At 33.3% G+C, this 12,506-nt stretch overlaps 1 protein-coding gene across 1 annotated transcript in view; it reads right to left on the reverse strand.

Moving 5' to 3' along the window:
* Window positions 1-281: 281 nt before the first annotated feature.
* LOC124353118 (probable ATP-dependent RNA helicase DDX56) overlaps window positions 282-12,506 on the reverse strand; it is a 66,795-nt gene continuing 54,570 nt past the window's right edge. Inside the window, 2 exon segments of the mRNA XM_046802959.1 lie at window positions 282-449; window positions 3,889-4,083. Of these exon segments, the coding sequence (XP_046658915.1) occupies window positions 381-449; window positions 3,889-4,083 (264 nt within the window). The 3' untranslated portion in view covers window positions 282-380.

The following is a 12,506-nucleotide window of genomic DNA, read 5'->3' on the forward strand; positions in this document are numbered from 1 at the left end:
CAAGAACTGCAGTGGTTATGAAAGAAATAATGTTGGCTATAAATAGAATTAGACTCATTGTGATATTATATAGACTAGAGAATGTATAAAGAAGATTTTTTTTATTAACCTACTCCCTTATTCAATTAAGTTTGGGTCCCACAGGTGGTAAAGAGACATCCGTAACATCAACACAATATTTATTAATAAATATTATAGCTCTTTGTATTCTTTTTGGTTTTAGTTTGATTTGTTAATCTCATATTTGTGACTGGTATTAGGAGTAAGAGTACTGAAGAAAATTTACTAATAAAATATTTATTGTACAATTATAACAAAGAAAACAATACACAATGTCAAACCTCCTCTTAAAAACTGTACATTAAACATTTTAATTGTACTTATTTTTTATCTGATTTTCCTCTAAATCCCTCAAATTCCATGGTTTGCAGAGGATTCTTCTGTCTCACCTGAAAAATATTTACTGATTTAATAACTAATAAGTGAAATAATATACAAATATAGTAATTTAAAAACATATATTGTTATTCAAATTCATTCTAACAGTATTTAATAAAATATATTTAAATAAGCATACTTTCATCACAAAGTTTTAACCCTTTGTGGACGGTTTGCGAATATATATCCACTAACTTTTACATATATCCCAAAAAAAATCAAAACCAAACCATACCAATATATTTTATAAGTAAAAATGTTTAAAACGGTATTTATATACCTGAGGCAATTTACAAAAAAATAAAAAACTCTTGAAACAAAAACTGAATAATTAATTTTAAGAGACATTTGTTGTGTGAGTTGATAACACTGCAGTCTTATATATCAGCATGTCTTTTTAACCATAGAACCATACAAAATTATTTGGTGCAGATTTACTATCACACACTAAATTTTAAATCAACGCGTGTCAGAAAAAAAGTAACAAAATCGTTTTTGGCAGTCCAGAAATGGTAAAAAAACACCAGGATTTAAATATAAAAAACAAATTAAAAATCGATGTTTCTATGATTTTATTTCAAAATATGTGTACCACAATAATATGAGAACTTTTGACATAACGTTGCCAATAACAGGGTTCCCACTCAATCTAAATACTCAAATTCACGGCTAATTCACGGTTTTCACGGTTAAAAAAATTAAAATTCAAGGTCGGAAAGTTTTCATAAACAACGTTACCGGTACAAACAAAATCGTGTTGGAGAGGGGCGAAGTTGAGACGTAAACACTACAGACGCGGCAGAGCGGTAAAATACAATATAAAACTTCTTCCCATTTGACTAACGATGTCATTGGTCGTGCAGGAATTGACGGAAACGTCTAAAAGAACGGAATAACAATAGGCTTCGGTTACGACGCAAGCAATGAGCGGCGAGCGCCCGATTTTATGTGCGATTTGCTACATAATGAATATAACAAGGCATATTATTTTTACAAAACATCATCATAACAGTCATCAAAGCAATGACAAAGACAAATTTCAATATAATTAGCATGCACATAGCTCATAATTTTCTTTAACTTACAAGTTTGTTGAAATCTGAAGAGAACTTTGTTGACACAGGTTAGACAAGATGCAGGGTGACAGGATTCGTACGTTGGCTAAGGCTAACTCGTTTGAGTCTATGAAGTACACTTGCGTGATTATTAAATTATTTTCTTGTTTAACACATTATTATTATTATTTCGATCAATTTCTTCCACAGGAAAATTTTCACATAATCACAGGTTCACATTTTAATTAATACATAAGAAAAGGCAATTTTATTGAAATTAAAATAACATATAAACGTTAAATGTATAAAAATTATATACAACTTGTTATAAGAAAAGTTATTTGGTACCAGTTTATAAAAAAAAAAAAAATATTTGTACACATAAATAAAGAAATTGATAAAAATGTCTAGAATAAAAGTGAATTACGATTTGCACTTTTTGCTAAGTTCCTGTATCTTATCGTCTAACTCAGCTGCCCTTTTCCTGGCGTCGGACAAAACCTGGAATTTTTGTGCTTCCAATTCTTTTTTTTCTATTGCAGCTTACTTCCTCTCTTTCTCAGAATTAATTTTGTCTTTCATTTCTTCTCGTTGTTTTGCCAAGTGCTCCGAGTAGTGGGCGTGGGAATTTTTGGCAGCATGAACTAATTCATTAGTGATTTCCATTGCCTCCAATCCTCCTGCTGCTGATACGCCGTCACAAACTTTTCTCAACGCGACTAAACTCTCCTCCTTCAAGTTTTCAACTATACACTGTTTGTTGACAGAGAAGCCTCTTTCAACAGAAGAATTTCCGTGAGAAAGTGTCAGAATGAGTTGAATGAAAAGCTTTAAATCTTTATATCAATTCTCACAATAAGAATAAGATTGGAGTGCCGAGCTGGGGAAACAAATCTTTCATGTTGAGACATGAAACCAGCTGTTGTCCGAGGATGGGGGAGTGGAGTACACGATATACCCCTCCCCTTCCACTCTCATTGACAGTCGACAACAAAGGTTATTTTTACCATAACATCGCTGCACCACATTACAATAAATGAACCTTGTACGATATATTTTTCATCTGCATGAAATGATTAATAGCGTTAACGTAGTCGTATGGAACCCGACAAAATTATACTTGGACGACTTCCTCGATTTGTAGTTTTGTAGTAATAAAGCTTAACACTACAAAGTTACTTGACGTTTGTTGTTTCCTGGTTAGAAAAAATGCAATGGTTTTTTTTTCTAACGTTTTTATAACATGACGTTTCATTTGTAATATTTTACTAATACATTATACAATTTAAACACACATTCACCATAAAAGATTTAAACCGTGTACACTCGTAATATCCATGCAGCTTAGGAATCATAAAAAATATTATTGATAAGGAAAACGCATATCACTACCGTTTTAATATCTAAAGAGATGAAAAATAAAATTGTTTTCTCAAACGACCTTACTGGTAATTAAAACAGTTATATAGGCCTATAAAGTTATGGTCTCGCTGCGTTAATTGATATGTGTCGTGTAGGTTCTGCTCCGTCACATTATTATACTATTTATTTACGCAAGACCCTAAATTAATTCAATTTATTGTCCACCATAAATTAAATTTTTTTATAATTATTACATTGTGTTAACAGTCATTACACACAACGATATAGATATCGTACTGAATAGCATTTTTCTCATTAATATTTAAATAAAATAAGGGATTTAATAGAATGAAATTAAGTTAAAATGTAATTTAAATTCCTTACATTAGATTAAGGATTTGTATACTTTTTTTATTTTATGAAAACAATAATAGACTATATCTGATACAATAAAACTCCAATACGAAAAGTGTTTACATTAAACGACAATCTATCAAGTAATTAAATTGTGTTATTAATCTCGCGTTCAATCAGAGAATGCCTTGTTTACAGCCGCGTAGCGTAGCCAAGGCCCGGAACCTGGCGACAGACAAAGACAGGCCTCACGTGATTTGAGCCGGAAGCGTCATCTCCCACCGGCCCTTCCTTTTCCTCATTTGTTTATAAACCATATTATCAGTACAATCGCTCAGATAGCAGCACCTGTCAAACTTCGTGGTCTATCCCCTACATTGCGTGCTACTTTTTACTTTGCAATAGCGAAGGTCAACTTTCCCATATGATCGTCTGACGACGACCCGTGTTGATTTTATTTATTCAAAAGTTGTAGAGATTTTCACGGTGAACGAAATTCACGGCTTATTCCCGGTTTCACGGTTTTCACGGTCGGGTGGGGACCCTGCAATAAGTACAACACGCTATCTACAGTTTTATGGAATGGATACAAAATCTCGATACCTTGCTTGACAATTCTGGTATTTGAAAGAGAATAAATAGTGTACAAAGGAAAATGTATTGAAAGGGTCAGGTTTACCTTGTACTTTCTCCTCATATAAGATCCACTACGGTTCTTAGGTGTGGTCTTAACGCCAGGGATATCCAGTTTCTTGAGTGAAGAAGGCACGAGATAGTCAGGTACGTGGGCCAGGTGTGGCTGGAACTTCACCGTATGTAGAGCTCTGTCATGCCTCAGCGCTTTAAAGTCCGTGGAATTCTCTTCGAAGAAGCCCTACAACAAAAATGGATTGTCCAAATTCGAATAATTATGATACAATTAAGTTTTATCACAACTAGGCAATAAAATCTAGTTGAGGAAGATTGCTTATTACTGCAATGAGCTCTTGTCATCTGCTTCTTCAATCCTAATTTACAGTTATTCAAACATTTAAAATTTATGTATTAAATGGAATAAAATAATATAGAAATTTTGTGTCCCCTGAAAGGCTCTTATATCTTTTGAAAACATGTAAGTGAAGCTTCACGTACTATGGCAAAATATGTTGCAGCCTATATTGCTTTAGAAGTTCAACTGCTCATTCCAGGGATAGAACAACGTGGGTCGTAGAGTTCAGTGATGTGAGGAGGGATAAGAGTATATTATTTCCACTAAGAAAAGTAAGTTAGACAGTATTTTAGTACAACAAAAGAAAGCAGTAAGAATTAAAAGAGTGACTCAGCTAGAGAAAATTTTGCCAGGCTTAAACCTTTCTTACGCCGTAGACAGATATATTAGAATGGTAGACTGACCAAAACGCCAAATACAGTTATATCCGATATTATAGGTAATGTCTCTTAGAGAGTTTTTTAGTTCACAAAAGGCCTTCAAAATGCCGGGTACATGCTCTGTGCTTATCGCGGTTTTCAAAGAAGTATTTATAAACGACCTTCACTCTGCGGCAGGGTGGCAGGATTACAGAGCCATAACCAAACATATCCATGGCGTGTATTACTTTCTATGTTGTAACGAGTGTGCGTCTACTATGTATCTCGTTATTATTCTTCATCAAGTGGTAGTTTTGTGATTAGTTTAAATATTTATCTTGTCTTATAATAAAATTTATTTATTTAATTTAAAAGGTTTTGTAAATAGTTCTTTATTATTTTTATCAATAAATAAGCTAATTTTAAGTAAAATGCCTGGTTTTACACTTTTTTTTTGCTTTTGCCTTTTACAATTTAGTTGTAATAAACATTAGCTTTGAACTTAAACAAACATTTTTTTACTTATCTTGGCGTTATAGGAAAGTTAATGGATTTGTTCATGGCATACGAAGGGTTAAAATACTTACAATCTATGAACAGTATATTTTTGATACCATTATCTTCACAAGAAATTAATTTATAAATCCTAATTCCTATTTCCTCATCCTAACAACACAAGAAATAAAAAATATATAACCACTGATCATATTTTAAATTTTTGAAAAAAAAAAAAAAACAAAGATACATGGGTATGAAAGTTTTAAAATGTATCCCACATGCAATAAAATGTGTAAATAACTGAATAAACTCAGAAAAAACTCTGAATGACTACCTTACAGACTAAACACTATACTATACAGATAGTTTCACTAATGTTATTGAATAAACAAGCTTTCATAAACATACCTTAAGCCTGTCATTGTTTAACATTTCTTCTTTGATTTCTTTAAGCCTGGCTTCTCGAACCGCAATTCTTGTGACAGATCTCCACGCGTCTTTAGCACGATATCTGAAGCCTTCCACTTCTTCCAGGTTAAACTGGTATGTTCTGCAAAACAAAACCACATGGAATAACTTTGTGTTTGAAGACTGTAGATAGGTAACCTAATTAAAAATTATTGTAGTTTTGTAAATACTACTTTGTACTTTGTAGTTAATATTTTCTATATTTATGTTTGAGCATTGCTTCAAGTCTGCTGTATCTATTCCTTTCCGTTATGGAGGTTGTTTAATTACTTTAAATTTAAAACTCCGTCATTTATAAACCTAGAAATGAAACAAAAGTGTTTTGGGATGTTTACAAGATTTACTAAAAATGTTGTATTAGACAGTTTTTTGGTATATAACACTTTTTGAGATACTGATTAGGCTACATGTAAATCCTGTAAGATCTTTTCACATAGGAATGCTGAAACAAGTTCAAACTTGCTAAAAAAATTGACCTTTTAAATATCTTGACTACGTTTGTTGGCCAGCTTGGAATGCCATTTTTTCTGTTATGGTGTCTGTTTAATTTTGTTTTTTTTTTTTTAGTTCACAACTTCATTATTTATAAATCTATAAAGAAAAACTATAAATGTTCTGAAATTCTTATAACATTTCCTGAACTACACTTTTTTCTATCTAGAACTGTTTTCGGGATATTTAGTACAGGTAAGTCACATGAGTCAAATTAATAATATTTAAATTGTCTCAAATTCTACCCACTTCTTCCGACTGAGCTGAAAGCTATTTGCTGTACAATGTCTATGGAAAAGCCGAAATAGATACCCAAATTATCGTAGTTCTACCCATTTTACTTATAGTTGTTTGTTCATGTTGGTGAATTGCCATGCGTCTACGCATCAACGAACAGATATCATCTATTTAGTAGTAAACAAACAGATGATTACTAACGTTTGTTTAGCTAGAAATTTATATAAATATTTCCTTTAAATATATTGTGTACGTTTATAACTAAATTTTATCATACTAGGTGTGATATAAGGTTTTTTGAACATTTAAAGTTTAGTACCTCCAAAGATTTAAGAAAGGTAGATAAGTTGATAGTGATTTTCTCAAAACAAACTTAGGGTAAAAGAGCCTTTTAGGGTTTGAAAATTCTGGATTTGACCATTACTGGGTTTAGTGTCAAAATTCTACAGATTAATAAGAACTGTAATGTTTGTTATCTTACTTGAAAATGGAGCCAGTATGAGAAAGATCATTTTTCAAATGTTCTTCAACTAATTCCATCATGGGTCTCTCCCTCACGCTCACAAAGGAGAGGGCTGTTCCCTGTAACACAAAACAAAATGTGTAAATAATCGTTGTGTTATTGAGAATGGATTAGCATATTATACAGTAATTATCAATTTGTTCCTAGTTTATATTCTAATATATATAAAATGTACTTTCATATCACTATATGAATTTTTATTCAGTTGAAAAAGTGAGAAATTACCTATGTTTTGCAAATAATAATTTTTGTCACAAATACACAAATTGTTCTTTATTTATATTTCTTCATTTAAAAACATGTTGTCTTAAAATTATTGCTATATTCTCATAGTTTACAAAAATATATTGGTATCACATAATAAAAAAATACTCCGAATTTTTAAATAAAGTCTTAAGAAAATTTGAAAACATAAAAATTTTATATAACTAATAAAATTAAAAAGCGAGTATAAGCGATTTCCAAACAATAAATATAAATGTAGAACAATTAAAACAAACAAAATAAAAATTAGCTATATTACAAGCGGATTTATGATAGTTTCAACAGATGTCAGCAAATTATTGAGTGTCTCTGTGGCGTTTTTTAATCACAGCGCGAATCGTAAGGTTGGCAACATTAAGACAGTTAGCTGACAAAGCTTGGCGGTCATTGCGTGCCAACTGGCATACATCTGGCAGTTAAATACCCAGTCTGTAAATAGTAAATAAAAAATATTTAAAATAGCTAATTTTTATAGCTATATTACTATTCAAAAATATTTAGTTATTTTTCAGTTCTTTCCCGAAGCATTGTTTACTTACTCTTTTTTTAAAAGTAGACAATTTGATTTAAAATTTGAATTTGTTATACCCTAAGTAAACATATGAAATAAATTAAGCAACACTTATATGTTTATAATTTCCTAGTAGATAAACAGCATCACGTATATAATAGGTAAAAAACGCCTACCTGGTTGTTACCCCTGGCTGTGCGGCCTGCTCTGTGGATGTAAGAGCTTAAATCAAGCGGAAAATCGAAATTGATAACATTTGACACTTGCTGGAAGTCAATACCTCTTGCTACTCCGGACTCTTTATCTCGTTTCCTCTTCCTAAAAAGTTTACAAAACAATTTGTTAATGAAATGAAAAAACATAACCACTATCACGGTGATAACTGACCCTATTATGAATTATTAACAATTGCCAACATTTGCAGGATTACAAATTGATGTAAATTGAGATACAAATTTCCCTCTTATTGCCCCAAACTTAAATTTCATCACGGATAGAACTATTTTGAATTAATACATATTAGAGTTTAGTTTATCTGGAATAAGCTTACTTCATAAGGTAAACTAAGTATATAATATTTAGTAAGGAATCTATATTGATATCTTGATTTCTTTGTTGATTGAAATACAGGGAACGGCAAAATGATCTGACGGTTTTCGCTGCCGCGCTGTCAAGCGAGTGAGTGGTGGGGGGTGGTGGGGATAGGGGCGTGGCAGAGCCTACGTGCGGACATTTTACTAGACATGGAGCGGTGGACGGCTGAGCACCGTGCGTTCGTTGTGGAAGCATTTTTTTTAAAGTGGCGATAGTGTTGTTGCTGTTCAGCGGCAGTTCCACAGACGTTTTGATGTGGCACCAAGAGGGAAAGTGCCAACTCGAAACACCATTTTGTTGTGGGTGGGTAACTTTAGAGCTACCGGTTCAGCTTTAAAACGAAAATCAACAGGCCGTCCAAGGTCAGCCCGGACGCCAGAGAACGTCGAGAGAGTGAGAGGAGCTGTGGAAGCCAGTCCTCGGCGGCCTGCACGTAAACAAGCTGCAGCTCTGCAGATGTCTGACCGCTCGGTAAGAAGAATATTAAGGTACGACCTGCACTTTCATCCGTACAAAATGGCTATCGTGCAACAGTTGAAGCCCAGTGATTATGCAAAACGCATTGAATTTTCAGAGCAAATGATTGATTTGCTTACAGATGAAAAAATTCTCATTATGAGCGACGAAGCTCATTTTCATTTGAATGGTTATGTTAATAAGCAGAATTTCCGATAATGGTCAGAAAACAATCCAGAAGAACTGCATGAACGACCTCTTCACAGTCCCAAGGTCACTGTGTGGTGTGGCGTAACAAAAAATTGTGTTATACGCCCATACTTTTTTGAAGAGAACGGTCTAACTGTAACCGTCAATTCACAACGATACATGACTATTTTGAAAAACTTCCTGATCCCCGAAATACGCATAAATCGCTTCAACCGCCACAGAATTTGGTTCCAGCAGGATGGGGCAACTGCCCACACAGCCAATGTGGTAATAAACTTCTTAAGAAGCAAGTTTCGTGGCCGAGACATCTCGCGTTTCGGGGACATTGCGTGGCCACCTCGCTCCCCGGATCTCAGCATCTGTGACTTCTTCTTGTGGGGACTGCTGAAATCTAGAGTATACACAAACAAACCCCGCACATTGGATGAACTGAAGGAAACCATACGCCAAGAAATAGCCAACCTCTCTCCTGAAATGTTAGGGAAAGTGTTTGACAATTTCAGTGCAAGATTGGAAGAATGTATCGCCAAAGACGGACATCATTTGAAAGACGTTATATTCAAATCTTAAACGGATCAACTCGCCCTTTTTTGGTTATTTTTATAAATGTTCATAAATACCAATCTGAAATCTGCAATAAAACACTTTGTACCACTTTAAACGTTTGAGTTGTTTACATTATAAAACCGTCAGATCATTTTGCCGCTCCCTGTATATCTAGATTTCAATGAACAAAGCTGAATTGGGTGAACAAATATGTGATCTAGATTATACATGACATTTAAATTACCTAACTCATTCTTGGATTATTCAAAACAGTGATCAAGAATAATTATTTATTGCAGAACTGTTAAGGTAAGTAAATAACTTCACCTAAAATTCTTATTACATAGAAACAAACAAGAAAAAATTATTATTTATTTTATTGTATCCATTGAAAAACACACACTTTGTTTTTTGTTTTTGTTCTGTTCAAGATGACTCACACACTTTAAAACCATGTTACCACTGATCTTTTCAAAGCAAGTCAACATACTGCCAACTTTGAGACATACTAACACAACAGAATAAAAACATTATTTTAATAGGAAAATTAAAAGCTAAAAGGATTACTGACTCTTACCATAATTTGTGGTAACAAAACTGGATCAAAATAACAAAAAATATTATTTTATTTTCTCTTTTTCAGGTGTGGAACCCAACAATAAGTTAAGTTGCATTAAAATTATGAACAAAAAATTTTGAAAAAACCACAACAAATAAGTTGTGTACATCAAACCAACACTTCAAAAAGTAAGTATAAAACACGACATACCACAGCAGAACACAAGATTACAATGGTAAATATCTGTTAATTCTTCTATCCTTTCAAATCTTTAGTTTGTAATAAAACACTTAAATGGAGGAAACTGAATTGTAATGAAACTAACCCTTTCTGTTTTGGGTCTGCCGGTGCAGTGTTGGATTGTGTTTTCTCCAGGGCGTTCTCGTCAGATGCAATGATAATGTCGTAAACACCTTGGTTAAACTGCGTCACCGCGTGACAGCGCACGTTGGCTGGCAATTCCGAGTTCAGCAAACATGTCTTGATAGCAAATTGCTCCAGGAATAGCTTGAGCCTGCAATTACAAAATCATTATAACACAAAATTAGGCAGAGCTGTGAGACAAATATGCTATGTAATATAATACTAGATACATTCTCCGTTTACTGGAATATTAATTAACGACCCTGTTGTGATTAATTTAGCCTATTAGCTAACCCTTCAACGTGGCTTCACTTGAACATCACGGTTTAGTGCAGAGCCTAACCATATGCGATCTAGCGGCATGAATTTGAACTACTTCCAGCGATATTTTATATTGTTACAAAGAGAACATTGCAGTCTTTATTTTCGTCTTCACAGAAAATGTTTTTCTTCCTGTTCAGCTGTTTATAGAAACCAAACAGATGGCTCAAATCTACTGTGTTGCAACTCATCAGGTTTGCTCTATTGTTTATTAGACCGGTTTGTGTTTACAATTGTATTTCACGAGTTCTGGTAAAACAATAATGGTTTTGTCCTAGGCCTATTTGTGAAAGTTAGTTGTTTTTTGTATGATGTGAGCAATTTTGGGTAAGAGTTACATTTTTCTGACTTTTAGACATTTCTGTACTATTTATACTCAAGTTAATTAGAATTAAAACATGTCATTATACAGGGTGGCGCAAAAGTCACTGGACAGTTGGTTAAAAGAAGAAAAAAATAACATCAAGACGTAGTACAATAGTTTTCGTCCGTGATGTTGTTATTACTAAATGTTGGTAATTATGCCTTTTTAAGTTGGCAATACAATGCAATGAAACACACAACAATCGAACTAGTGAGTTCATCTGTGACACGTGTTTAAAGCTGTAGTTCCCGAATTATTATTTTTCTAATAGAATTTTTGTTAAACATCAGTCATAATGTTAACGAAAGAAGAAAGGATTTTCGCGTTAAAAACATTTTATAAAAGTGGTGTGCAGTTGTTAATGAATGGGGAATACACTTTAGATCAAAACCACCATCTAGACAAACAGTGTACGACATATGAGATAGATTTGAACAACATGGATCTGTTATGGCCGCCCAACAACAGTCTCAACTGATGACAATTTATTGCAGGTATGTTTAGCTGTAACCTAAAGTCCTCGAAAATTGACCAGATGATTAGCATCTGAGCTGGATTTATCACGGAGGTCAGTGCAAAGAATGTTACACAAACAGAATTATAAATCTTACATTCCACGTTTATTACATGGGTTACTTGAAGATGATCCAGATCGACGATTTCAGTTTTGTGGATTGATGCTTAACCAACACAAACATGATCCTAACCTTTTTAATATAATTATTTGGTCTGACGAGGCCAATTTTAAGTTAAGCGGACAAGTTAACAGACATAACTGTACTTATTGGTATACTGACAATCAAAGTCTTTTGCTAGAGCAACAGCTGAATCAACCTGGTGTGAGTGTTTGGGGGGCAATATCATCATTTGGCGTACTTGGACCATATTTTTTTGAAGGAAAGTTATTAGTCGAATGGCAGATATTGACATGCGCCCACGTTCACCAGATATCACACCAATGGATTTTTTCCTATGAGGAGTAGTCAAGGACTCTGTTTATTCTCGAAAGCCTCATACTATTGATGAACTGAAAGACTACATACATGACGCATTTTATCAGTTGGACAATGATCCCACACTATGCCGTAGAGTATGTAACAGTATTCCAGAAAAACTTCAAAGATGTACTAATGAAGACAGAAAACAATTTGAATATAAAAAAATTATTGTAAGTATTGTTTTAAATAAAAAATAATTTCAAATAAATCTAGTCTTGTTTTAACCAACTGTCCAGTGACTTTAGCGCCACCCTGTATGCTTGTTAGCAGGAAAACTTCTACAGCAGCCTAGGGGTGAGCTCTTGGAAATCCCAACATTAAAAGAATAAGGAACACACTACGACGCAGCATAGGCTATTCATTTAAAGGGTCATTACATACTTTTCAAGCAAATGTAAAATATGCCACTCTCAGACGAAAAACAAAATTCAAATTAGAAATAGAATGAAAAATGACAATTGGTAAGACATTTCATAATGAAAATTTAGATTTCTAGTTAATTTGTACAGAAAATGTAATAACTCAAATAAGTACATTTATATGCAA

The sequence above is a fragment of the Homalodisca vitripennis genome, chromosome 1 (genome assembly GCF_021130785.1).
Source record: "Homalodisca vitripennis isolate AUS2020 chromosome 1, UT_GWSS_2.1, whole genome shotgun sequence".
NCBI lineage: Eukaryota > Metazoa > Arthropoda > Insecta > Hemiptera > Cicadellidae > Homalodisca > Homalodisca vitripennis.